This window comes from Prinia subflava, chromosome 8 (genome assembly GCF_021018805.1).
Source record: "Prinia subflava isolate CZ2003 ecotype Zambia chromosome 8, Cam_Psub_1.2, whole genome shotgun sequence".
Taxonomy (NCBI): Eukaryota; Metazoa; Chordata; class Aves; order Passeriformes; family Cisticolidae; genus Prinia; species Prinia subflava.
This window is the reverse complement of record NC_086254.1, coordinates 16559606-16586263: the sequence shown is the minus strand read 5'-3', so window position 1 is coordinate 16586263 and position 26658 is coordinate 16559606. Positions and strand designations below refer to the sequence as shown.

General features: G+C 53.3%; 1 protein-coding gene and 2 non-coding genes across 7 annotated transcripts; 2 read left to right on the top strand and 1 right to left on the bottom strand.

Annotated features, from left to right (window-relative positions):
* The first annotated feature begins 3961 nt into the window (after positions 1–3961).
* TRNAV-CAC (transfer RNA valine (anticodon CAC)) lies at positions 3962–4034 on the top strand. Its single transcript has one exon. It is a non-coding gene; the product is annotated as a tRNA-Val (tRNA).
* A 368-nt stretch (positions 4035–4402) lies between these two features.
* TRNAG-UCC (transfer RNA glycine (anticodon UCC)) lies at positions 4403–4474 on the bottom strand. Its single transcript has one exon. It is a non-coding gene; the product is annotated as a tRNA-Gly (tRNA).
* Positions 4475–5082: 608 nt separating this feature from the next.
* Positions 5083–24391, top strand: DPP9 (dipeptidyl peptidase 9). 5 transcript variants are annotated; one of them, XM_063403416.1, is made up of 22 exons: positions 5083–5148; positions 6947–7034; positions 9452–9554; positions 9651–9705; positions 12285–12397; positions 13112–13285; positions 13638–13806; positions 13975–14088; positions 14364–14492; positions 14978–15039; positions 15553–15653; positions 16978–17155; positions 17347–17512; positions 17584–17663; positions 19416–19568; positions 19694–19829; positions 20581–20726; positions 21179–21325; positions 21466–21618; positions 22141–22283; positions 22585–22696; positions 23096–24391. In XM_063403416.1, exons 2-22 carry the CDS (start codon positions 6979–6981, stop codon positions 23186–23188), a joined length of 2583 nt encoding a protein of 860 aa, XP_063259486.1. In that variant the 5' UTR covers positions 5083–5148; positions 6947–6978; the 3' UTR covers positions 23189–24391. The 5 variants fall into 5 exon arrangements, with proteins under 5 accessions (XP_063259486.1, XP_063259483.1, XP_063259485.1 ...); XM_063403413.1 differs by having other exon boundaries at positions 9452–9705; XM_063403417.1 differs by lacking the exons at positions 5083–5148; positions 6947–7034 and adding an exon at positions 8517–9287.
* Positions 24392–26658: the final 2267 nt, after the last annotated feature.

Here is a 26658-nt window from a genome sequence, read left to right as displayed (position 1 = left end):
GCTCTGGCCATCTGCTGAAGGGAACATACCTTTTAACAACATGTCTCACTTTGGCTCCGTGCCGTCGGGGCCACCTCCCTACAACAGGCACTATTTCAGTGCTTAATTACACCTACTGTTCAAAAAGGACAACTTATTTTTAGTGCCTGTCTTTCCAGTATCAGCCGGTGGCCACCAAATATTCGGCTGCCTGTGTGTGCCTGTGGGAAGCAGCGTGTTTCAATCAGCCTGGGAATTATGTAGGCCATTGTAGCTGTAGGGAATTATGATGGCCCAGAGTAGTTCTAAGCTGTCTTGTATTGAAAAAAAGAAAAAATTATTCATGTGTGAACAAACAAATGAAGGGGAATAGGAACAACTGATACTTCAGCTTAACCTAGTTTCCTCCTTTTGGCACTGGCTGGCACATTGAGTGCTTTGGCTCACCTACTTTTTTACTACTACTAGTAGAAATGATAACACTTGCAATTTAAGCATGCAAATTATGACTTTGTAATATAATGAACATTTTTCTAAAGTATTGGTTTTTGTTTACAGCTTTTCCTGCAACTGAAAAAGAATGTCAAGCTGTCCTTCCAATAAGACTGAATTAAGTGGCTGGTTATGTCTTTCCACTTTTCTACACCCACAATTTCCCCACTGGTCTTTGGTCCAACTGTAGCAAAGTGGCACCTGTAAGAGTCCAGTCTGGAGCACAGAAGATCATTCATTTATTCCTCAGAGACTTGAATGGGTGGACTGTTATTTTTAAACTTACCTACCCTTCCTTTGCATATGGATTTACCTGGATAAATTCATTTAGACCATGACAACAGCTTGCTGAAAAGATCAGGCTCTTGCTGATAGCTCTGAGCACGCTGCTCTCGTGTCCTCCCATGGCCAGATAAACAGGAACATCTGCATTGCCACTGTAAAAACAGCAATAAGGGTATTAATGAAACTGTGGGGAGAACTGGAACAACGCTCTAGTGCTCACATCCTCCTGGAAAACTCTCCCCAGGACCTCTCTCTGAAGGCAGACACACAGATGGCTTTGAGAACATGAGTTATCATTTTGAGGGAGCTGCTGATATTTCCTCAAACACACCTATCCCTAAACAAGCTAGTGTAGGATTTCACAGCACACCTGGTGTCCAGGCCAGGCATCGACTTTGGGAGAACTTATGAGGGGAAAGGAATTGGGGAATGCTGGGGATTGCAACTCAGGTCATAGAATCATGGAATACCCTGAGTTGGAAGAGTCCCCCAGGGATCATCAGTCCAACTCCAGGCCCTGCACAGAACAGCCCAAGAATCAGGAAATTCCCCCTGAGCCTCCTTTTCTCCAGGCTGAGCCCTCTCAGCTCCCTGAGCTCCTCCTGGTGCTCCACTCTCCCCCAGCCTTGTTCCTTCCCTGGACACACTCCAGCCCCTCAATATCCTCCTTGTGCTGAGCAGTCCAACACTTGTCACCCCTTTGTCTCATAAGCAGTTATGGTTAAAGGCTGGGTTCTCAGGGCACGTTTCTGTGGTGTGGCAGAGCTCATCTGTGCCCAGGCAGGGAGTGACCCCTGTGTCCCTGCTGACCACGCCACCCCTTTATGCCTCAGCATCACGTCCGGGTCGAGTGTCTGCCCCTCTGCCGTCCCCACGCACACACCCTGGTGTCCCAGCACCCACCAACTCCAGCATCTGTGCTGCTTGCTTGGCCTCTTTTCCTTTATGCTGCTCCCCTCCACCGTCGTGTGACAGCTATTGTGTGGTCCCTGCCGCACAAAAGCCAGCCTGACCTAATTTAAATCAGTGCTATTGAAGCCGTTCTTGTTTTATCTCGCAGCACAAGGGGCTGTGCTCCCCATTTCAGAGGCAGAAGAAATGAATGGCTAATTGGGGGGGTATTGTGCATGCAGCGTTGTCTCCCGGCCCTGATTGTCAGCTCTCCTGCTCCACGGTGCTTCCAGCTCCCCTCTTGGAAGGGCCACGCAGGCTTTGGGAGCGGAGGGAGGAACGGGGCTCAATGGGACTGTGCAGCATGGCAGGGAAACAAAGGCAGGCATGGCCGCTGGTGAGGCCTGGGGGAGGCTCCTCGCTCCGAAAGGGCAGATGCCGGTGAGAACAGAAGAGAATCTCCAGCCTTCACCTCCAAACGAGCTCCCGGGTTCTCATTTCCCTCTCCGTGCCCTGGGGACCGCCCGCGGGGAGCGGGTGAGGCACGGGGGTCCCACAGCCAGCAGGGCACACGGGCGGGAAGCGGGGTAGGCCACGGGCTGCAAGGGAGAAGGCTGCGGGATCTTCGTCCTGCGGGCAAAGTTTGAGCCGTCCCTGACAATGGATCTTTGTCAGAAAAGCCCGAACATCCCCGGGAGCCGTTCCGGCAAGCAGGAACCCGCGGGAAGAGGGGGCTTTGCCTGGGCCCCCAAAGCCAGCGCTGCCCACGCCAGGAGCATCCAGAGCCCGGCGCTGCCAGGACCGGGCAGCACCGCGGGGTCCGGCTGGCTCTGGGAGTTCACACCGGCAGCACCGCGTCTTCCACGGCGTCTTCACGGAATTCCTGCCGCTGCCTCCCACGGGCGCCTTCCAAGAGCTTCCTCCCTGGCGCTGCCTGTTCTGCGGCTCCTCTCTCCACCCATCGCCAGGCTGAAAGAGGGCTGCAGAGGAAAACAAAACCCAAAGCGTTTGAATCTTTCCGCGGATGGCCTTGGGTCACTCACAGATCCCCTTCCCCCTGCTCGAGGGAGGGGACCTTGCCCCCAGCCATTGATCAGCTCTGCCCCAGCACACTCAGCCGGTGCTCGGTGCAAAGGTTGGAGCCGGTCCCCTCTGCAGCTCTGCAGGCAAAAAGGATTTCATTCCACGATGTTTAACAACAACACGGAGCAAACGAGTCCTGAGACATCGGGTTTGTCACGGACTTGGATGTACCAATATAATCCTTATCATAAATCAGATCAGAATAAAGCACTGGCAAGCCCTGAAGTTAAAGGACATGTGACAACCTCTTCTCTACCCCTTTTGGCCCCAAATCAAAAGATCAGCTACAAAATTGTAAAATGAAAAGTGGATTTTATTGTGTTATTAAAAGTGAGGTTCTTTTTGCTTTCATCTGGGTTTATGATTCATTTCTCCCTTCTTAGCTTTTCTCTGCAGCCAGCAGAGCATAAAACACACTTCAACGAAGAAACAAAACAGGAAAACATAATTTTCAGTTACCACCTGATTCCCAGGGCTGAGGTTTTAACAAAAAGAGAAGGATTGCCGTTAAGTAAGTTGTTCATATTGCAGTAGGGTAAGAGAAACAAACTTAGAACTATCTGGATTGTCAGCTCTTGGCTGGGAGCGTGGGGAGGCCCTGGAATGGAATTCCCAGAGCAGCTGTGGCTGCCCCTGGATCCCTGGCAGTGTCCACGGCCAGGCTGGGCAAGATTTGGAGTATCCTGGGACAAAGGAAGGTGTCCCCGTCCATGGCAGTGGGTGGACCGAGATGAGATTTAAAGTCCTTCCAATTCAAACCAGTCTGGCATTGTGGATCTGTGACTGTCAGCGGGTCTGTCCTGGGGGGCCGTTCCTCCCTCAGCCCCTGTGCCCTGGGCCGGGCGGGTTCTGTCCCTCCCGGGACGCTCTCCAGGGAGCTCCACTCCCTGTCGCCACTATTCTACCGACATCTGGTGGCAGCTGCCTTAGGGAAAAGCGACATTTCTCCAGCAGCGCCCTGCGCGCCCTCAGCGGGAACCTCCCTGTGGGGCCGTGTCGTCTCTGAGGGGACCCCGAAACACTGCCCAGGACACGCACCTCAGCCGCCTCTTGAGAGCAGCGGGTCTCTGGGAACTCCAATTAGTCATTGATGATAATCACTGGGAGTCCTGCGCGGCGCTTCGAGGGGTTTGCAGGAGGTTTATCTCGAGATTGTCGTGAGGGAAGCTCGCGCCCCCTCAGCCACTTGGCGGGAACATGGGCCATCACGCGGGAACTGCTCCCATGGCGGGTTTCCGTAGTGTAGCGGTTATCACGTTCGCCTCACACGCGAAAGGTCCCCGGTTCGATCCCGGGCGGAAACATCTGCTTTTCTTTTCACTTTTTGTGAGTGGTTTTTTTTTGTGGTGGTTTATTTCCTTGTTGTTTTGATTTGTTTTCGTTGGTATTTCTTTGGTTTGGAGGGGCTTCAGTTGTCTGGGGTTTTTTTATTCTGAGTTATTTATTTATTTCCGGCCGTCTCCTGACTGCTCGGGACGTCCACCGCGAGTTGGGAAGAGAAGTAACCGGCACCATCACTGGGCAGCGCCCGCCTCCCGCCGGGGCTCAAATGAGCAAAGCGCAGCAGGGCGGGCGCTCTGCGTGCCGGTGCATCTCAATTCAATTCGGATCGGTGACAAACGAGGAAGATCGGGGGAAAAAGATAAAACGAGGAAGAAAATAAAAAGCAATGTGCGTTGGCCGGGAATCGAACCCGGGTCAACTGCTTGGAAGGCAGCTATGCTAACCACTATACCACCAACGCCCGCTGATAGCACCGCTCCCGGCTTCCCTCAGCAACATCACCCAGCGGGACCCAACCATTCTCTCGGAACGGGCGTAAGGAGCAACCAAAGATGAGAACAGCTCCACAGCCGCCCCACGACGGCTATAAATGCTGAATTAGGGGCCCATCTCTGAGGGCGAGGAAGAATCTTCTCTCCGTGCATTTTTACCCTGTATCAGCCTCAATTCTCTCCGTGCCCACCCTCTCCATGGATACATTGCAACGGACTGCCCAGGGCGGCGGCAAACTCACTGTTCCTGGAGGTGTTTAAGGACAGACTTAGCTCCATGGTCTGACGACAAGGTTGGACTGGATAGCCTCACAGCTCTTTCTGAACACCTAATCTATTCTGTGTAATTTTGTAATAGCTCCGTACTCCCGCAGCCATCTCCCCCCCGCCAGAGGCAGTGGTTCCTCCCGTGCCGCCCGGGCGCGCTCCCGCCGCGCGCGCGCTCCCGCCACTTCCGCCGCCGGGTGAGAGGTCGCGCCGTGGCCGCCGCCGCCCCCGCGCCCCCGTTTCCGGGGCTGCCCCGCGCCCGGGACATGGAGCGGCGCTGACGGAGCCGCCGCCGCCCCCTCCCTCCCCCGCCCTCCCTCCCGCGCAGGAGCCGCCCCCACCCCCGCCCGGCACGGGGAGGTCGCCGCGCCCCGCGGTGAGTGAGGAGGGGAGGGGGGATGGCGGGCACGGGGGGTCCCGCCCCGGTGCGGGCAGGGCTGGGTGGGGCCCACGCCCGTGAGGGGCGGCTGAGCCGGGCGGGGGCCGCTTGCCCGCCCCGTGGGCCGCGTCCGCGCTGCCCTGAGCCGGGGGTGCCCGGGGGGCGGTGTTCGCCCCCTTCCGTGGGCGTTTCACCCCCTCGGGATGGGCCCGGCCTCTCCTTGCCCCGGGGGGCGTTTGCTCGCCCTGCTCGCCCCCAGGCCCGGCCCTCAGGGGCTCGTTTGCAGTTCACCCCCGTGTGCTGCCCATGGATGGGTGATGGAGGCACCCCCTGCCCTTGGAGGGGGTCCCGTGTGCCCCCCAGCCCCGGCTCAGCCCGGCGGATGAGGGCCGCTCGCTCCCTTCCCCGGGAAGGAGCGTCCGCAGCAGCAGCGGCGGCGCTGGGGGCAGAGGATGCTCCGGCCCGGGGGTTCCCCTCTCCCCTCTCCCCGTGCCGGCCCTTCCTCTGCACCAAGGGCAGAGCTCCCGGAGAGAGCTGCAGAGGGACTCGGGCTGCTGGCAGCCTTTGCCGGAGCTCGCCCCTCTCTGGAGAAATCCCCACCGGTTTATCCCACCCTCAGTTGGGCTTTAAATTTTGGAGATCTTAAAGCTCCCGGCCACGACAGGGACACGTTGTAAGGGCTCCTGTAGGTGACTCTGTTCCTGTGTTCCATTGGCTCTTCCCGAATGATTCACGCTGGTTCCTGATCTCTTTTGTCTATTTTGCTCAGTTTCTTTTTTTTTTCCTGGTTTGAGATTTTACTGTTCCTTCCCTGTGTGAAATGCATGATCTGGGCTGGGTGCAGTGAGGGTTAAGATGTTCCTCAGAATCATCAAAATCCCAGAACGGCCGAGCCTGGCAGGACCTCGGGAAGTCTCTGGTCCAACCCGTGCTCAAGGCAGGCTCAGCTGGGAGATCAGACCAGGTTACTCAGCATTCCTGAGCATCCCTCCCGCTGCCCTTCATGCCTGCATCAGAAACTGCCCTTCAGCTGCTGAGTGCAGCTGCTTCCTCCCTCTCTGCTCTCCTCTGCAGCTGAGGAGTTTCTTTGTGATGCTTTGTCTCTCCTGGTCCCCTGTGAGTGCGATTTTTGTGGAGAAGGGGCTGTTTGGGGAGAGCAGGGGCCTCGACAAAAGGCAGTGGCGGGTCTGGAGCGTGTCTGTGATTCAGAGCTCAAGGCCTTTGTACCTGGGCAGAGAGGAGGGCAGGGAAGCACCTTCCTGTGCTCCTGGGCAGCAGATGGGTGTGGGGAGCCAGGGCTCCTCGTGGCAGCAGGCTGAGGCACAGGGAGGCAGTGTTCAGGCTTGGAAGATAAATGTGTTTTTTATATCCCAGGTGGGACTGTGACCCTCTGGCTGGCTCTTTATGGTGTGTCCTTTGTGTGACTCTTCCCTCTAAGTGTATGACCAGACCTCTGTTTTATCAGTTTTTAGTACCTGATACTTGCACGAATTTCAGGATTTTGTGAAGGGGATGCCAGAAAGGTTCAATATTCAAGATTCTTGATTTTAAGAGGAATTTTCTGGGAAAGAACGAGGCACACCCCGGAGTTCACTGAGCTTTGTTGTTCAGATGAAATCTCTCAGATCTCTCAGGGCTGTTCAAATCCAGGCTGTGCTGACAGAACAGATTTGGCCCAAGGAATGAAACCCAAGGATTGATTTGTGCCTCCCCGCTCAGCTGGAAATGTGACCTGTGGAAGATGCTTTTACCCAGCCGTTGTATGAAATTTCCTTTCTCCCCTCTTCCTCCCCAGTTTCCTGTCCTGCCCAGCTCTCTGAGTAGTTAATGCAGAAGATAAAGAGGGTTCGTCTGGAAAACGAGACTGCAGGAAGTTGGAGAAGGTACGTCCAGGCCCCTGAGGGGACTCTGTGTGCTGTGGGCAGAGCAGCCATCACCTCTGCACTGAGAGAGGGCTCGGGGAAGTCCCAGTCCTGCCCAGGGAGCTCCGTGTCAGGATCTGTGAGTCAGGAAGTGACTCAGGACAATAACTTGTTCCAATATCGAGCTCTGCAGCTTTTTCCGGGTTCTGGTTTCCCACCTGTGCCTGTTGTCCCCTCCAGACTGACACCTTCCCCCAGAGGATGGCCTGGGGGCTCGCCCACCTCACCTGGCAGGGCACAAATGGCACTAAAGGACTGCCAAGGAGCAGCTCCATGTTTTGGGAGTGGAGAGAGCAGTGCTCCTGCAACAGCTCTGAGTCATCCCAGTGCCTGCCTCAGTGTGGGGCGGCAGGGGCAGGGCTTCCCCAGCAAGGTGGAAATGTTCAGTGTGCTATTGCTGCCTGTCTCAGGATGGGTATAACTGGTGTCCTGATCCGGCTCACGTTTGAGTAACGTAATCCCAAAATCTACTCTGAGATAAGTTACTCCTTGCACTTGTTTACTTACATACATGCTCTTGCCAATACTGACTACGCCTTTTTCCAGAGGTGCTGTAGTGACAGAGGCAGAAATCTGAGTTTCTTTTTATTCTGCAGTGTGCCAGGACCTAAGTTTTAGGGTTTTTTTTTCCCTTCTAGTGGGAGGTATCCCTGCCTGTGGCAGGGGTTTGGAATTAGATGATCTTTAAGGTCGCTTCCAGTTCAAACCGTTCTGTGATTTAGTGAGAGTCCGCCAGGCTCCAGCAGTGCCAGTGGGAATTCCCAACACTCCCACCTCAGTTTGTGTGGTGGCTGCTTTGCTTATCCCACTCAATTCTGGTGTCCAAATCACCAGGATGAGAGCAGTGCCAAGCTTCCAGCTGTGCTGCTCACATGATAAAATCATGGCAGTATTGTTTGAGTGGGGCTCCGGGCTCCAGTTCAGCTGGGGACAGGTACCAGTGTCACATTTGTAGGCTGGTTTTAAAGGTTAAACTGCTGCTTGTGAGGAGCCAGCCTGGCTGAGTGAGATGGATTCATCAGCTGGGTGAGAGTAACCCAAGGCCCAGGCTTTGTCAGCTAAAGCCAGAGTATTTAACTGTGTGGGTTGACCTGCAGTGGGATGGGGCTGGGAGAGTTGCACTCAGTTTATGGATTTTCATGGTCTTCCTGTCCTGTGTTTCTGACAGGCAGCACTTCTGCCTTCAGCTGTGATTTTAGCTGCAGTGGAGAGGATGGATACAGGCAGAGGCCACAGACCCACAGTCTTAGAACATCCCATCATGTTCTCTTTTGTGGTTTCACTTGGGCTTCCTGCCTGCCTTTGATTGGAAAATACTCCTCTTTATCCATTTTCAAGCTGTGGATTTACTGCTGGGCAGTAGGTACCAGAAGTACCTACAGAATTATTTTGGGAGCTTGTTCTTGTGTTACTTTTGGCACATTTTGTACAATTTATGGACTTAGGAGCCTGAGGAGATGTTACATTTTCAGCCCTTGCACGAGGCTGATTCTGTCTCCTTGGAGCAAAGTTCTCCAGGCTAATTTTGTCCAGTAAACTGAAGTTCTTCTGAAAAATCTCTATAACATTCTTTCAGGTGCCTCCAAAACCCCTCAAATGTCCTCTTGGAGGGACATCCTACTTCTCAAGTGGGGTGTGAGAAACAGGTTTCCCTAGTCCTCAGCTCATTCCTGCTTTGCAGTGGATGACATCACTGACCTTGGGCAAGTCTGTGGGTCCACCTCACCTCAAATTAACATTTGTGTTAATGTGGAGGTGGTTCTTGTCCTCTCCTTCCACACCTGCTCGCTTGGGAATCCCTGAGGAATGTGTGCCATGTTTCTGGGGATACAGCCAGGTCTGGCCCTGCTGCTTTCTCTCTCTTAGCAAAACAACTGCACTTTTTCTTTCTGTTTTCCCATCTCTCTCCCTTCCCTCCTGGCCTCCGTCTCTCCTCGGGTGAATGAATGGCTGTGCTTGGGTTTGGAGCTCTCTCCCCAAGCGAGGGGCAGGTTTTCCTTAGGGGCAGGAAGGGGATTCCACTTCTGTGCTCTCACAGGGCAGGAGTTGATGTGCCTTTATGATAGGTCATGGCTTTGATGACATATCTGTCCGAATTCCTGGAGTGGTTTTCCTTTGAGTCAAGCAGATAGTTGTCTGCACCAGGACCTGCTGCTTGTGCTTCCTTTAACAGCTCATTCCTGGAAGCAGCCTTGGGAGAGGCACTTTTCCGAGGTCAGTATCTTCATCTACAGGATTCCATGTGGGATGGGAGATGGACTTTTCCTTTCCATATGTTTAAAATGTAATCCTTGAGTGCAGAGGATCCCAGGATCTGTAGTTTAAGGAGCGTCTGCTTGATTTTAAGGCTTAATTCTCTCCCTCTACTCCTCCCTCAGTTTTTTGCCCAGTTCTGAAGGGGAAGCGAGGATGACTGCAGTGGACACGCTCTCGGACAGCTCCGAAGTGGTCGAGATGGAGGATGTGCCTTCCCAATTCCAGGTGCAAAAGCATTCTTGGGATGGGCTGCGTGACATTATTCACAGCAGCAGGAAGTACTCGGGCATGATAGTGAACAAAGCTCCCCATGATTTCCAGTTTGTCCGGAAAACAGAGGAGTCCAGCCCGCACTCCCACCGCCTCTATTACCTGGGTAAGCCTCGTGCCAGCATGGGGGACCTGGGCCCTTCCAAACTCAGCAGGCAGGGAGGGATGGGAGGGATGTCCCTGTGACACGGGGAACTGAGCTGGGCTAACGTGGCTCAGGGCTTGCAGGACCTTCCACAGAGCCTGGGACCGAGCAGGGACTCCAGTCCCAGACAAGCCTCAGGCACAGGGATCAGCTGTGACAAGGGGAAGTGGTGGCCAGCCAGCACTTCTGTGTCCTTTGTCACTCAGGAAAGGGATGTTCCTCACGCTCAGGACCAGCTCATGCCTCTGTAGCTTGGGAGAAATGGGATTTACTTGCTTCATTAACCAGACTGACTTTCCAAGAAATTTGCTGTCAGTAATGACTCATTGTATGTTGCAACATATTAATGGCAGGGTGGTGGTGTCTCCTGCTTTATTAAGTGTCATGCAGGTAGGATACTTTCAAGAGCAGGGAAGAAAACTGAGGTGGGAATGAGCTGTTCCTGGCATTTGCAGGGAAATATCCCTTTCCTTCAGCAGGACTGAAAGCAGAATTCCGTGTTGTACGGGTCCCTTGTTACAGATGGAGCCACGATGTGATTAGTGACAGAGTTGTTGGATTTTAGTAACTGGATAATTTTGTGGCTGGTAACATGGGAAGCTTTACAGACTATAAAGAGTTTGCTGTGCTTTGGGGCATGAGCTGATCATTACTGGGCCAGAACAAAAATTGCCGGATGCGCAACTCTGCAGTGACTGCTGCCCTGAAGTGACCCTGCTGCTCTCCTTCTTTTTGCAGGTTTTGAGTGCAGGTCACTGTAGGATGCTGGATTTGAGGGACTGATTTGTTTTGTCACTAAGCAGCTCCTGTGTGCCAGTGACTTGATTTGTGTAGTTCTCATAAATTCTTAGGACACGAGTGCTGCTCTGAAGGGCAGGATCCAGAGCTGGCATATTCTTCTTGTCAAGTCTGAGCAGTGAGGCTTGATTTAAAGTTGGATGTATTTCCAGTTCACTTTCATACTGGTTTTGATCTAGATGATTAAAGAGCTAAGTGGCTAATTTTAATTTTTTTTAATGTTCCATTGTATGAAATGGCAACCAAAGCAGCTACTGGGTGGTTGGTGTTCTGCCAGGGTGTGACTGTTCCAGGAGCCACAACCAGGAATGAGGATACACGAGTGCCTTTTCAGTGTTTCCTTCCTACAGGAACTGTGCAGGGCTTAGAGCAGATTAATCCCCCAGTTAAGATCAGCATCAGCCAGGTAATCCCAGGGTACCTCTTCTCAGATGTCCCTAATGAAGGGTAAATGCTGATGTAAATGCTGATTCTTTTGCCATAACAATGGACACTCCCAGGGATGGGGCAGCCACAGCTTCTCTGGGCAGCCTGGGAGTTCACAAGTGTTTAACTCAGTGTGCTGTTACTGCCCCAGCATTAAATAAGATTTTAAAGTGTTTAAATGAAACTGAGGAGTGGATGGAGACTCCTGATGAGCTTTGCTGGGTTGAATATTTCACTTGAAAGCAAAGTAAACTGTTTTTGGGGAGGGAGGCAATGCTTCCCTTGTAAATGCCAATTGATTGTAGTCAGCCTGAGGTCACTGGAGAAAGTTCTAACACAAGGGGAAGTCCAGGTCACAGTGCCTGAGTGTCAGATGTGTGTGTCCAGAGCCGTTTGTTCCTCTCTGCAGTTTTTCCTGCATGGCCATCCTCAATCATTCCTGGGCCATCCCCACTGAGTTTTATGTTGTATCGTGGCAGATGCTGCTTATGTTAAACACCACATGCTCAGCACTTTGGTGTTCCTGGATCTCTGAGGATTAGATCTTCACATATTGCTCTGCTTCCCGAGCACTTATTAATATTTCAGTTTTAATTTGAAGTAACTACTGCTGGGTCAGCCAGCTCAGAAATCTCTCTGTTCTGCCCAGAACATGTGCAGAGTAGGCAGTATCAGGGCACATATCCCTCTGTGAATTTCTGATCCAGGGAGTCTCTGCAGCATAAGTAGAGGGCAAGTTCATGGTCCTTGTTTTTGTGGAAACTGTCAAAATCACACGTCAGGATATTTGATGGTTGTTTTGGAAGTTGGATAAAGGCCAGGAGCTCATTTGATAACCACAGTCAAAGGCTTATGTAAAATGACAAGGTCTTTTGGCTCTGTAGGGTACTGTTTCACATTTGAATGGGCTCTCTGGAGCTTCCAAGCTTTTCCTTTCCCTCTTGCAAGCTGCTGCCTTGGCCTGAACCAGGTCCCTGTAGCAAATTCCTGTGTGAGAAATGTGGAGAGCAATGTTGAGTCAGCCGTGCAGGGAGTGGTGCTCTTGGAGTGGATCTGGGGCACAAGGGGAAAATTGGACCTAATACATTCTGGAGAGGTGGGGTGTTAAATCTTGCTTAGGAAAATTCCAAACAAATGAATATCTAAGTGGTTTAGATGTTATTCTGGGATTGATCTGGGAGCTGCTTGGGCAGGAATGTGGGCAAGGGTCTCTGGGCAGCCCCTCTGTTTGCAGACTTCTGTTTGAATTTGCTTGTGGGCCTCTTTGTCCTGGCTAACTCATCTTAAGGAGGATGATGCTTTTGTCCTCCTAATAGGAATGCCATATGGTAGCAGAGAGAATTCCCTTCTTTACTCAGAGATTCCCAAAAAGGTACGGAAGGAGGCCTTGCTGCTCTTGTCCTGGAAACAGATGCTGGATCACTTTCAGGTAAGCCAGAGTGGGAAGGGCCTGGGTTGTCAGTGCCTGGGGAAACTGGAGGATGCAGTGGGGCTGCTGTGGTGGGCTCTGTGTGGTGTCTGTCATCCTTCCTGCTTTTGAAAAGCTGGGAAAGTTGAGTTTAAATTGCTGCTTCTGCCTTACGTTGTTGGGAGTGCACCAGGAAGGGAGGGAATTTTCCCCTCCCTGGTTTCAGTATCTTCATGTCCTTTGTCACTGGCAGCATTGGAGGGTGTTGGTCTTTTCTCCCCCACTTAAAAAGTTCCTGGTGGAACAGAATTTATCTCTCTTGACCCCATTTGGGCTGTGAGTTCTCTCCAAGGTAATTCAAGATCCCGGAAGAACTTTTGTTTGCAGTGTCTGACATGGAAACTGTTTGTGAAGGCTGCAGATAACGTCATTAAGTTAATTGGTTACATCTGATTTGCATAAGCAGAGCAAGCGCAGCTGTTCTCAGTTCATGCTGAAGTGCCAACTGCAGCACTGAGAGATTCTCAGCTCAGCCCTCCTGCAGAGGGAGGTTTGGGGGCTGTGCTGGGTTTGGGCCTGCTGGACCCCTGCTGTAGCATGGGGTACAGGAGCTGGGGACCTGTACCCTGGCACTGCTGCCTGTGTGAGCTGGGATGTTGTGACAGGCTCAGAGCACTCCTGTGGACGTTCCTCTCCTTGAAAATCCTCTCAGGTGTTCCTTTCCTTCAATCCTAGGCAACCCCTCACCACGGGATGTATTCCAGAGAGGAGGAGCTCCTGAGGGAGCGCAAGAGGCTGGGTGTCTTTGGGATAACATCTTATGACTTCCACAGTGAGAGTGGCCTGTTCCTCTTCCAGGCCAGCAACAGCCTCTTCCACTGTCGAGATGGGGGCAAGAACGGGTTCATGGTGAGTCTGCAGGGATTTCATGGATGTCACCTCCAAGGGTGAGGTGCGGGGTGGTTTGGACTGGAGGTGGCTGTACGTGGGATCCCAGGCTGGATTGGGGTGGAGAGGACCTTAAAGCCCATCCCAGGGCCACCCCTGCCATGGGCAGGGACACCTCCCACTGTCCCACGTTTCTCCAAGTCCCGTCCTCATCTTCCACATCTTCATCTGTTTCATTACAGTGGTTGCTCTTGTCCTGTCAGGGCCACATTTGCCATCCTCCCCTGGGCTCTGCTGTGTCTCTGATTTGGCTTTTCCTCTGCTGAGCTGGGAGCTGCTGTGGCACCCAACTCTGTGTGGATCTTTGCCATAGGTGTCTCCAATGAAGCCTCTGGAGATCAAGACTCAGTGCACGGGGCCACGGATGGATCCCAAAATCTGCCCTGCTGACCCAGCCTTCTTCTCCTTCATTAACAACAACGACCTGTGGGTGGCAAACATCGAGACGGGCGAGGAGAGGCGGCTGACGTACTGCCATAAAGGTAAAGGCTTCCTGCAGCCCCGAAAGGGAATTCCTGCTGAGTGACCTGGCCTGCAGTACCCACATTCCTGGCTCATTCCTTACAAGTGCATTTGTCTTTTGGGTCAGCATTTCCCAAGGAGATGTAAGTGCAAAATGCAAATGCTGTCTCGTGTTTGTTCCTCTCCAGGCTTGTCCAATGTTCTGGATGACCCCAAGTCTGCTGGTGTCGCCACTTTTGTCATTCAGGAGGAGTTTGATCGCTTCACGGGCTATTGGTGGTGTCCCACAGCTTCCACAGAAGGTCAGTCCCTGTTCTGCCCATCAGATCCTGGCGCTGGGGCTGCTGCCTCCTGCCAGGAATGAGGCTCTGGGCATGATCTTCCTTTGGCCTGGTTTGGGCTGTTCCTGGGGAGATCACCTGAAGGGACAAAGCATTGAGGGGATTATAGCTGTGGAGTGTTTGCAGGTGGGCACCTGGAGCTGGGGCTGTACAGGTGTTCCCTCTGCACCAGTGCTCCAGGCAAGCCAGAAACAGCAGGAAATTCCCTCTGCAAACATTCCTGCTCTCTGTCCCAGGTTCAGAGGATCTGAAAACACTGCGGATCTTGTATGAGGAAGTGGATGAGTCGGAGGTGGAGATAATTCATGTTCCTTCACCTGCCTTGGAGGAGAGAAAAACAGATTCCTACCGGTACCCCAGGACAGGTGAGTGAAACACGTGACTGAGCCCTGGACTCCTGCTGCAATCAGCAGTGCAACTGGGGCTGTAAACTCTGCATCATTAATCTGGGCACTTACTGGGATGTAGAACCTGGCTGTAAATGCTGAGACATAATTGACTCTCTGATCCCAAAATCTCCTGCAAGAAAAGCTGAACTTTAAATCCCAGCCCTAAATGAAAGGATTGCTGAGGAAGTGGAATACATTTGATGGCATATTGTGGTGTACATTCTGAATCCCATCTTTCCTCTCCCTCCTGGGAGCGTGCACAGCCAGCTAGGGAAGGCAAAGCAAACTGTTCCCATTCCCAGAATGACTCTGGTGTTTGCTCACAGACATATTTGGTATTTGTAAATTCACAGAGCCATTTCAGCAGGACCAGGGGCAGTTCTCCTTTAGAAGCTGTGTTTTGTGTAACCACAGAATGTTCAGCTTCATCATCTTGGTGTTTTTTCACTTCTTCTCTGCAGGCAGCAAAAACCCCAAGATTACATTGAAACTGGCAGAATTTAAAACAGACAGCAAGGGTAAGGTAAGTGATAACTCAGAAGGGGACATTGCACAGGAAGGTTTTTGAAGCTCCCTAGAATTAAAACAAGGCCACAAAGAAATCCTCAATAGTGTTAGCCTGGGTTTTTTACTCTCTTGTAATACCTGCTTCTCTAATGTGTTTATCCAAGAAACAGAAAGACTTGAAAATGCTGGGAATAATAATTCTGGGGGAGATTTAGCTGGGAATGTGGAGGGAAGAGGGAAGTGGGGCTTGCCTGGTACACCATGGCAGAGACAGCAGGGCTGGAGCCAGGTCTGATCCGGGGCTTCAGTCCTGCCTGTCTTTTCCTGTGGCTGAATGCCAAAATCATTTTGCTTTGAAGCCTGTTTTTCCCTTCTCTTCCTGCTCTTTGTAGCAAGGTTTGCTTCTCCTGGCCTGACCCTTGCTGATGCCAGTAGCTAAACTTCCTTGTTCTGCATCTCCCTGAGCTCCCTGGGAGGAGGTGATGAGCTCTGGTGCTCTGGTTTGATGTTGGGCCTTGGTTTTGTGCAGATTGTGTGTGCTCAGGACAAGGAGCTGGTGCAACCCTTTGCTGCCTTGTTTCCCACTGTGGAGTACATTGCCCGTGCTGGATGGACCCGGGATGGCAAATTGTAAGTCCCTCTTCTTCCCAAAATACCTGTCCCAAGGGCTCCTCTGGCTGCAGGCTCTGGCCGTGCTTCTGCTATGTTCATGACCTGCTTTGAGAGCCCTGAGTGCCAGAAATGGCACAGGAATGTTTGGCTTCTTCAGTGCTGTGACATCCTAAAAGTAGGAATGAGGCAGAGCAGAGTGACAGGTTGGGATTGTCACAACCAGAGTTAAATGACATTGATGCGTTAAGTGGGCAGTCCTGGGGAATTCTCGGGAGCTGAAGGTGTTTAACACAGATACAAAGTGTTTTCCTCTGAAAATGGGGCTGTTCTGTGGCAGTTTTATCTTTGTTCGTTGGCACAGTTTGGCATCAAAGCCTGAATCACAGGACAGGGACTGGATCAGTCCTTCACACAGCGTGTCCAAAGGGAAGGATTGCTCTGGGACTGCCTATTGCTCCAAATGGGATACACAGTCTTGCCTGAAGAGTTACAGAATTCACCCCAATCTGATTGACATTTGAAAGTTCTTAGTTTTTCCCCTCCCAGGCTGGCTTGGCTGTTAAGTGGTGTGTGTGCAGATTAAGTTAAGGTGACTTGGCTGTCTTTGAAGGTGGCATTCTGTAACTCGTCATTAATTTTCTGCTCTGGAAAGGAAATTTAGAGAGCTTTCCAGCAGGTAATCCCAGAGGTGATTGTGATGTTCTGCACCAGAGCTTATCTAAATGTGCTGAATATCTCAGTTCCTGAAATCCTGCGGCGCTAGGGGAGAACTGGCTCTTTCCAAAGCTGTCTTTCATGGTGAAACCCCCCTGGATGCACTGGCAGGCCTTGGCGTGGCTGTGCTCTGCCATCTGCCACGCTGAGAGCCTGCAGAGCAGCACCAGGGGCTCCTCGGAGGGAGCAGGGCTGGGACTGAGGCAGCTCCTTCCCCTGGGGCTGGCTCTGTGCGAGGAGGGGGCTGCAGACGGAGCTCGAGGAGGGGGATCTGGAGCTGGAGCAGAGCTGGAGCACAGGCAGTGCTTCCTGGTGGAGGGGTGTCCAAGGAGAGCTCCATTCTGGAGACAGGGCTCCCTTAGCAGTGCTCCCTTGGAACAGGCGCTGCCAAATCTGTCAGACATCTCGTCTGAGCGATGCCCCTGTGAAATACCAGAGCTGTCTGGCAGTACGTGTGTGTTGGCACAGCTTCCAGGGGATTAGAAGGCAGCAGTGATGAGAAAAGCTTTGCATTCAGATGCCCAAATCCTTTCTGGCAGCGAGGGGAAGAAAGGGATGCGTGTTCCCAGTGTTGGAAAGGGACCTCTGTTTTGTGGTGCTGACATTCACCTCTGACTTCTTTCCCCAGTGCCTGGGCTATGTTCCTAGACAGACCTCAGCAGCGGCTCCAGCTAGTCCTCCTGCCTCCAGCACTCTTTATTCCAGTCCCAGAAAATGAGGAGCAGCGTGCTGAATTTGCCAAAACTGTGCCAGAAAATGTCCAGCCATTTGTGATCTATGAAGAAACCACTGACGTGTGGATAAATGTAAGAGGCTCGGGGCTGGGAGGAGAGCACGGGCTGCCCGTTCCTCCCCTCAGTTAACCATTCTCGTGTTGATTTGGTGTCCAGTTAAGTCCTTGCTCCAGCAGCTTTGCTACTCATTAGTCCCAAATTTAGTGTTGAGCCAGGGGTTTGATAAAGCAAGTCACTCACAGGTTTCTCATCTTGTGTGGCAGGTTCATGACATCTTCTATCCTTTCATCCAGCCGGAGGGGGAGGAGGAAGAGCTGTGCTTTATCCGAGCCAACGAGTGCAAAACGGGCTTCTGCCACCTGTACAGGGTGACAGCAGTGCTGAAGCCAGGCAGCCACGACTGGGGGCAGCCCTGTGTCCACACTGAGGGTAAGGGCTGCTCCCCTCCTGGCCGTGGTGTCCTTTGGGACAGTGATTTATTCTCGTGGTGTCTCTTGTAGATGATTTCAAATGCCCCATCAAGGAGGAGATTGCCCTGACTGCTGGGGAGTGGGAGGTGCTGGCGAGGCACGGATCCAAGGTAGGGGTTATTTTTATTCTCTTGCAGTGTCTCAGCTCTGCATTGTCTGCCCCCAGTCCTGGCCTGAGTCCTCCCTTACGCCTGGGACCTGCTGGAACTGCTTAAGCTTCATTTTGTTGCTGTTTTTATTGCTGCCTCTGCTTTCCCCAGAAGTGCTGTAGGCCAGTGCACTGGAGCTGATTGCCTTCTTAATCAGACTTTGGATTGTTCCTTAGGTAAATCTCAGGAGTGGGTCAGGCCATAAAAAAGGACACAATTCTGAGGTTTAAGAGCAACAAACAACCATTTTGTGGAGAAGCTGGGGACTGCTGCCTTTGCTGAGGCATTTTAACTCCAATGTGTTCTTGCAGTGTGGAAATGTGTCCTGGCACTCGGAGTGAACTCTTGGTCTCCAGCTGATCCCTCAGCAGAGCCTTTAGGAAGAAGGCAGCTGGGGAATATAAAGCAGTTTAGAATATGGAGAAGCTGTATCTGTTGTCGCTTGCAGAACAGCCAGAAATGAATTTTTATTAATCTTGTAGAAACCTAGTTTCATTTTTGCTTCAGGAATTAACTTCGAGTCTGATCTTTAACACTCCCAGGTGATTTCTGTCAAAATAAAGACCTTGTCTGTTCATTTCCAATTAATCTGGATTTTCACTTCTCGCTTTTTAAAAGACCAACAGCTCCCAGCTTTTGGTTTCTGCTGCTTTTCCTCAATCTGCAATTAACCTGCTGTCCCTCCCCATGTGGATTCTCACTGTACATGCTGTTGATTTTGGCCACAGCTCTTCCCTGCATGTGTTATGGCTAAAATTGTGTTAGCAGCAATTATTTTGATGCATTTGTTGCTCCACAGGGCTCTGCCTGGTTTTCCTGGCCAACTGAGTTGGATATGTTTTTCCCTTTGCTGTTCACAGGGGTCTTGAAACTGAGGGTTAGCCAGAAATAGCATTTGGAAACTGTAAGGTGGAAAAACAGTTCAGTTACTGTTGCTGGATCAATGCAGGATTTTAAAGCTGTCGCCTCTGTTCCTGCCTGACTGGGTGGTTTTTAGAAACAGCTTTATCTGGACAGTAAAAACGCTATTTTAATGTGTCTCAAAGTTTTGGTGCTGAGAGCTGTTAGACTGGTCCTCCCACAGATGGGAATTCATTACATGGCTGGAAAAAGGCACCTGTGCCTTTCTAACCCAGCCGTGCTGGCTGTGGCCAGGTGGGGCTCGGGCTCTCCCCCCGGGGGACAGGAGCAGCCTCACACTGCTCCAGGGGGATTTAGGTTGGAGATGAGGGAAAGGCTGCACTGGGAAGGGGATCAGCTCTGGGACAGGCTGTCCAGTGGGAGTCACCACTGCTGGAGGTGCTCAGGAGGGTGTGGATGTGGCACGTGGGTTAGTGGTGAACACGGTGCTGCTGGCCTGATGGTTGATCTTGGGGGGGTTTTCCCATTTTCTGAATGATTCCATGGTTCTGTAAGATGCCATATAAGCACAGAACGTTCCTTGTTAAGAGGATGGCTTCCTCTTAATGTGCAGGGAACAAAGCCCAGCTTTTTATGCCCATTAATGAGCAAATGCTTTAAATCTTTAACAGAAAGGCTGAGGGGCTGCTCTCTGTCACTGCACTGTGTTGTCTGCAGTTCTCCAAGTGCTGTGTGTGTTCTCTGGCCCCTCAGCCCCTGCCCTGACAGCCCTGTCACGGTCTGTGTGTGTTGTGGGCTGGCAGAGGAGCAGAGCTTGTCCCTGTGTGTCCCTGACCCTCTCTCCTGGCACAGATCTGGGTGAACGAGGCCACCAAGCTGGTGTACTTCCAAGGCACGAGGGACACCCCGCTGGAGCACCACCTCTACGTGGTCAGCTACGAGAGTCCCGGGGAGATCCTGCGCCTCACCACGCCAGGCTTCTCCCACAGCTGCTCCATGAGCCAGGTTTGTTTCTTTTCCCCTCTCCTGGCTGACAGGGATCCTAACTGGGAATGGCAACGAGTCCTGAGCGCTGCCTGAGACGTGGGCAGTGCAGGGCCTCATTCCCAACTCTGCTGTGTTCCCTGCAGAACTTTGACATGTTCATCAGCCACTACAGCAGCGTGAGCACCCCTCCCTGCGTGCACATCTACAAGCTCAGCGGCTCCGACGACGACCCTCTGCACAAGCAGCCCAAGTTCTGGGCCAGCATGATGGAGGCAGCCAGTGAGTCCTGCAGAACGTCCCCGTGGGGCCCTGCAGGGAGAACTCTGCCAGCAGGGCCAAGAGTGATGGGGAGGGAAGTGTTCTGAGCACCTTCACTCTGAGGGAAGATGAACTGTGGTGTCTTGTGGGGGAGATGTTTCTCGTGGTCACCTCACTCAGGAAATGCTGTGTGGGCTTTTGGGGTGTTTCACACATTGAGCAAGAGTCATACAGAGTTGGAGGATGTGGTTTTACTGTGGAATCACTGAAAAGTTTAGGTCAGAATGGACATTAAAGTTCATCCTGCCATGGACAGGGAAGTCTTCCACTTGTCCAGGTTGCTCCAAGCCCTGTTCAGTCTGGCCTTGAACACTTCAAGGTGTTTTTTGATTTGTGATTTGTCTGAAGAGGGAAGGAACAAGTACCTGGGATGCAGTGACTGCTCCGTTGTGCACTGCAGGTTTTAAAGGTTTAGGTAGAGCTCACAGCAGCACCTGGAGCCCTACTACAAACACTTTGTCCCATCCCTGTTCTTACCCTCTCCCACCCTGCTGCTGTGGCACAGAACTCCCAGCTGGTGAGGTTTTCCTGTGGTTTTCCTGTGGAATCCCTTCCCTGCGCAGGCTGTGTTTCCCAAGGAGAGGCTTTGCTAAGCCCTGGTGTGGGTTGGTGTTGGAGCCCTGCCCAGGGTCAGGTTTGGTCAGGGCTGGTTTGGGGGGTGGCAGCAGAGGCTGCTCTGTCCCCAGCACTGTGTGTGACCCCCCTGCTGCAGGCTGTCCCCCAGACTACGTCCCCCCGGAGATCTTCCACTTCCGCACGCAGTCGGACGTGGAGCTCTACGGAATGGTGTACAAACCCCACGACGTGCAGCCGGGCAAGAAGCATCCCACGGTGCTCTTCGTGTATGGAGGCCCCCAGGTAACAGCCCAGGGGTAACAACCCAGGGATAACAACCCAGGGGAGCTGCTGGGGCTGGGGCTGGGGCTGGGGCTGCTGCCCAGGGCACTGCTCTGTCAGTCCTGCATCAAGAATTGCACTTCAGGTAGCAGTGAGCCCTGTCGTGGGATCATGGAATGGTTCAGGTTGGAGTTACCTTAAAGCCCATCTGGGACACCTTCCACTGTCCTTCTCTGGGCACCCTGTGCCAGGGCTTCACCACCATTACAGCAAAAAACTTCCTCCTAATATCTAATCTAAACCTGCTCTTTTTGTCTCTGTGTTTGCCCTCTGCTTCAAACCTCAGATGACTTTTCCAGCATGTGGTTTGATTTCCATGGCTCTGATAGCTCGATGAGTGGCTGCTGTCCAGCTCAGCATCCTCCAGTGACCCTGGAAGGCAGCTCTGAGACTCTTCCTCCCTCTTTGTGCAGGTGCAGCTGGTGAACAACTCCTTCAAAGGCATCAAGTACCTGAGGCTGAACACACTGGCATCCCTGGGCTATGCTGTGGTGGTGATTGATGGAAGGGGATCATGCCAGCGAGGCCTCAAATTTGAAGGGGCCCTGAAAAACCAAATGGTAACGTCCTTGTGCTGGGGAATCTCTGATTATTTGCCCTTCCTAAGGGTGGTGGCTGCTCATTTCCTGTGTGAGTCTTCCTGCCTCAAGTTTCTAAATTTATCTAGTCCACTAATATGAGCGTCCTCGTTGCCTTTTAGGGTCAGGTGGAGATAGAGGACCAGGTGGAAGGTTTACATTACGTAGCAGAAAAATACGGGTTCATCGACTTGAGCCGGGTCGCCATCCATGGCTGGTCCTATGGGGGCTTTCTGTCCCTCATGGGGCTCATCTGTAAACCCAACGTCTTCAAGGTGAGCCTGCACGTGGGGCTGGCACCTTTGGGACACCTGGCTCTCTCAGCTCCTGTCCCTCTCTGCAGCTGGAATTGGTGTTTTGGCTCGTTTGTGGTGGACAGGTGGAAATGCCCCCCTGTCCTGCCTGCCTGCAGCTCCAGTCCTGTGTTCTGTGTCCTGCTGCAGCTCATCCCTGCCTGGGGCTGGAGGAGGATGGCTCTGGATGGGCTTGGTCTACCATACAGGGGGATATTAATGTGCTATTCCCCATCCCAGCTCCCAGCACAGTTTCTGGATCATTCCCAAGTCCTGGCAGAGGGGAGGCCTTTAGTGCTGCTGTGCAGGAACTTGCCCCACTGTGAGCACAAGAGGAACAGCAGCAGGAGGAGCTGGGTTGTGTGTGGGGTTGCTGAAGGAGAATCCTGAGCTGAGTGACAGAACAGGGCAGAGCCTGCCTTTAGCAGCCTGTCCAGGAAGGCAGGGAGCACCGGGCTGTGAGCAGAGATAATGAGGCTGTGGTGCCCCCTCTGTGTTTGACAGATTGCCATAGCAGGTGCCCCTGTCACCGTGTGGATGGCCTACGACACCGGCTACACCGAGCGCTACATGGACGTCCCCGAGAACAACCAGCAGGGCTACGAGGCTGGCTCGGTGGCACTGCACGTGGAAAAGCTTCCCAACGAGTGAGTGCCTGCCCCACACCTGCTCCTGGGCCTGCCCCTGCCACCCTGCTCAATCCCAAAGGAATGGAGGGGTTCTGATCCGCTTTAACCCGGCAGCAGCTGGGCCACAGCACCCCCTGCCCCTGCCAGGGAGGGCTTGAGGCCCCTGGCCATGGCCTGGCACTGCTCTTGCTTGGGTTTGGCTTGTCCAGCTGGCAGCTCTGAGCTCAAACCCTCTGCAGAGCGTTTATCTGCTGCCTCATTGTGTTTTCCATCTGGTTTCTCATCCTGTTTCTCTCCTTATCTCTCACCCCCCGTCCAGGCCAAATCGTTTGCTGATCCTCCATGGCTTTTTGGATGAAAATGTGCACTTTTTTCACACCAACTTCCTGGTATCGCAGCTAATCCGGGCTGGAAAACCTTACCAGCTGCAGGTAGGAGGGACAGGAGTGGGGAGGGAAGGTGCCATAAATCTGGAGAAGGTTCCCTGCTGTGTGTTCTGGGGACGGGAGGAGATGGGGGCAGATGTCCCACATCCTCCTGTGATCCTGGGGACAGTGAGCTCCTCGCTGGGCTCCAGAGGAGGCCGGGAGGTGGCACTGTGGCTGTTCCACGGCTGGCAGATGTGGCATGGCAGTTCCTGGGGCCTGGAACTTTCCTCCTCCACCAGCTGGAGCTGTTGTGTCCCACTGGTCAGGGGTGGCTGCAGTGAGGGAAGGGGTGCTCGAGACCCTCCCTGGCACTTCTGTCCCGATGGATGGAGGGAGCAGGGCTGAGGGGAGGGGGCTGTGTCCCTGCTGAGTGACCAACACCCCGTGTCTGCCCCTGCACAGATCTACCCCAACGAGAGACACAGTATTCGGTGCCCTGAGTCAGGAGAGCACTACGAAATCACGCTGCTGCACTTTCTACAAGAATACCTCTGAGAGCACGAGCCTCTGCAAACTGGACACTGACAGCTCACCTGCCCCGTGCCCTCCTGCTCCCCGGCAGCGTCCAACCAGAGCACAAGGGGCTGAGTGCCCACGGCGGGCTGGGGATACCCCCAGGCCAGGGGGAAAAGCTGGAGGGCATCTTCCCTTTGGACAGTGCCACCTTCTCTCACTTTCCACGCTGGAGGTCTGCCCCTGCTCGGCTGCTCGTCCTCCTCCTCTCCTCCAGCCTGGCTGTTCAACGCTTTTTTTTGCTGCTACTCCCTCTCTCCTGGGAATCAATGGACAGTGGTCTGTGTCCCGAGGCTGAGGTTTGTGTCCATCTCTCTCTCCCCGGTCCTTTTCCCTCTCCACTGCACCTGTGCAGTTCCCAAACTCTCATCTGCAAGAACTCAGTGCCTGTGTTGGAAACGGAAGAGCCGAATCAGAAGCTGCCTTAAGCCAGGAGTGAAGGGAAGAGAGAACTACCTACTGCTCCCCTGGGGATGTGCTCTGTGTCCTGGCCCTGCTGCCACGCCGGAGCCCTGGGAGGTGAAGAGAGGTCTACAGAAGCATGCAACACTAGTCTTTTTTTATATATATCTATTTTCCAGTTCAAATTTGCAGAGCAGATGGAGGAAGGGGCCGGTAACGGCGTCCTCTGAGCCTTCCTCTCATGGCCGCTCGCTCTCACAGAGTTGTGCCAACAGGTAGCACTGGCAGCTGGCTGCAGCCAGGGCCTCTCTCCAGAGCTCACAGCAGCATTTGGGTTTTTGCAACACAAGATGGATGATATTTATGCAAACCCTCCCTCCCTCCGTTCTCTGTGCCGCCTCCCTCCCCGAGCTTCCCAATGTGCACTGAAATCAGCTGTGCTTCAGTTCTCTGCGGGTCAGTGACTGGTCCCCCTGCCCGTCTGCTCAGCAATGCTCTCTCCTGGTTTTTATTTACCTGGGCAACAGGAACTGCAGTTCTGGGGAGGGGGATTGAGCAATCACACCTCAGGGGAGCACATCCCCCCCTCAAGCCAAGGGTTCTGCCAGGGGCAAAATGAAAACAAACAAAACCCACCCAAATGAACCACGTTGACTTGCCCTGGAGTATTTTAAGTGCGTATTATGAAAAGAAAATATTTTTATGGATTCTTATTCTTTTATAATTATGAGTGTAAGATGTAGCGACTCATTAAAATATTGGAAAGAGACGTGGTGGCTGCTTTGGGGGGCGGGAGGAAGCAGCAGCTGCTGCCACAGCCAGAGCAGCTCTGCTGAAAGCCAAGTGCTCTGTTCTTTCTGTGCCGAGCAGTGGAGAGAATATTAAATCCCTGATGTTCCTCGGGGGAAGCACGATCCAGGCAATGCAGGGTTGGGAATCCTGGGCTGTGTTCCTGACCTTGAGCGAGTCAGCTCCAGCCGGGGTGGGCACCTCCCTCCCTGCCGTGGGACTGGGGCTGCAGCTGCTCTGGCCCCGCTCTGGGACACCCCGAGCTGCTTTTGCAGAGCTGGGCCTGCCTCTGCTCGCCCTCCCAGCTCCAAGCTTCCCAAACCTGGCCTTGCTTTGCCTTCCCCCGTGGGAGCCCGTGTTAATTAACCCGCTGTTAATGCCCCGAGGGTGCTGCTGGAGGCTTGTTCTAAATGCAAAGCTTCTTCCAGATGGAGCATTTGGGTTCCTGGGGAGCACTGGGGGCAGATTTTCCCTCTTCTTGTCCCTGTGCCCAGATAATTGTCCCAATTACTGCAGTCGTGGTTTAGCTGCTACAAAGCACCTCAGGTGTGAGCTTTGAGGTCAGAGGGGCGGAAGGAGGCACGGGGTGGAAGAAGCTGCACCTCTCTGAGATGTGTGCTATTACACGAGCACCCTGCAGCCAGCAAAGCTGCACCTCTGTCCCTGCTGCCCTCACAGCTGCATGGTGCTGCTGGATGATAAGAAGCTTTATTTTTGCAGGGTTTGTTTCTGTGCTTCCCCTAATTTAATTTTTAGGCTTAATTTAAGCTACTTTTTCCTGTCCCTGAAAAGCTGAGTGTTTCTTAAAATACTCTTGTCTAGAAGAGTTTGCAGATCTGTCGGCTCCTGCTTGCTGCAGGATTGTTTGGCACCCTAAAAAGGGGTTGGTTTTCTTTTGGGGAGTGAGAATCCCGAGAGGAATTACCTGGGAAATCTCCCGGGAGCTGCTCCATCTGGAACAGGCTCTGTTGGGGATTGAAATACAAATGATGTGGGAGGCCCCCACCCCGCTGTCCCGTGTGGGAGCAGGGTGGCTCCGGGTGAGGATTTGCAGCTGGAGGATGACGCTGAGTTAATTTCCTGAGCGAGTGGTAATGACAGAGGAAGCAGCAGGTGCTGGGGAAACCAGGCAGAAAAGACTCTTCCTCAAGAATTTGGGACTTGAGAGCGGCTTGGGAGGCATTTCTGTCCCAAAACCCACCCTGCGGGGCTTTATTTTTAGGTGGATGGTGTGGAGGGAGAACAGATGTTCTTGAGGACTTATTTTTGAAACAAAATCACTCCCCAAGCTACAAAATTAGCTCAGAAAAGTCACTCCTTGCCCTGAGACGTGCTCGAATGGAAAACTTCTGCCATCTCCATTCCCGGAGTGGGTGGGATAAAGGTGCCAGGACAGCTCTGGCTCCGGGAGAGCCACGGCGGTGGAAACTCGGGGGCTCGAGGGTCTCGGGAATTTGATCCAGCCCTGGCAGCACCCCCAGAACAACCGGAGCAGCCCAGAAATCCCCGGAGGGGCACGGCGGGTCCAAGGAGGGCACAGGGCTGGGCTGGGCTCCGGGTGTGTCCGCCAGAAGAAAGGTGTAAACTGATCTCGAGAATCCTCTGGGAGGGATTTTGGTGAAATCACAGGCGCCCAGCTCCGTGCTGGGACACAGGGGAGGCTGCGGGCATGGGCTCTGCAGAGGAGCCTGCTGTCCCTGGCTGCCCCTCGGCGCCTCTCGGAGCTGGTGCACATCTCTGCCCCCTCCTCTAACCCAGGGCTCGGAGCTGGTGCACATCTCTGTCCCCTCCTCTAACCCAGACTCGGAGCTGGTGCACATCTCTGCCCCCTCCTCTAACCCAGGGCTCGGAGCTGGTGCACATCTCTGTCCCCTCCTCTAACCCAGGGCTCGGAGTTGGTGCACATCTCTGCCTGCCTCTCCTCTAACCCAGGACTCGGAGCTGGTGCACATCTCTGCCCTCTCCTCTAACCCAGGCTCGGAGCTGGTGCACATCTCTGCCCTCTCCTCTAACCCAGACTCGGAGCTGGTGCACATCTCTGCCCTCTCCTCTAACCCAGACTCGGAGCTGGTGCACATCTCTGTCCCCTCCTCTAACCCAGGACTTTCCTGCTCCCGGCCCCTTTGTCCCCGAGGTCCCCGCAGCCCCCTGTCCCCATAGACGCTTGTCCCAATGGCGCCGTATCCGCGTGGTCCCTTTGTCCCCTGACCGCGGGACCTCTTGTCCCCGGGGTCCCCTGTGTCCCTGCCCTGTTGTCCCTC

What these genes read in the sequence shown, in the direction of transcription:
- DPP9 (XM_063403413.1), top strand. Translation starts at nt 6,979, where the DNA reads ATGCAGAAGATAAAGAGGGTTCGTCTGGAAAACGAGACTGCAGGAAGT. An exon ending in GGGGCAAGAACGGGTTCATG is followed by an intron (nt 13,286 to 13,637) that starts GTGAGTCTGCAG and finishes TCTTTGCCATAG; the next exon opens with GTGTCTCCAATGAAGCCTCT. An exon ending in TCGTGTATGGAGGCCCCCAG is followed by an intron (nt 20,727 to 21,178) that starts GTAACAGCCCAG and finishes CTCTTTGTGCAG; the next exon opens with GTGCAGCTGGTGAACAACTC.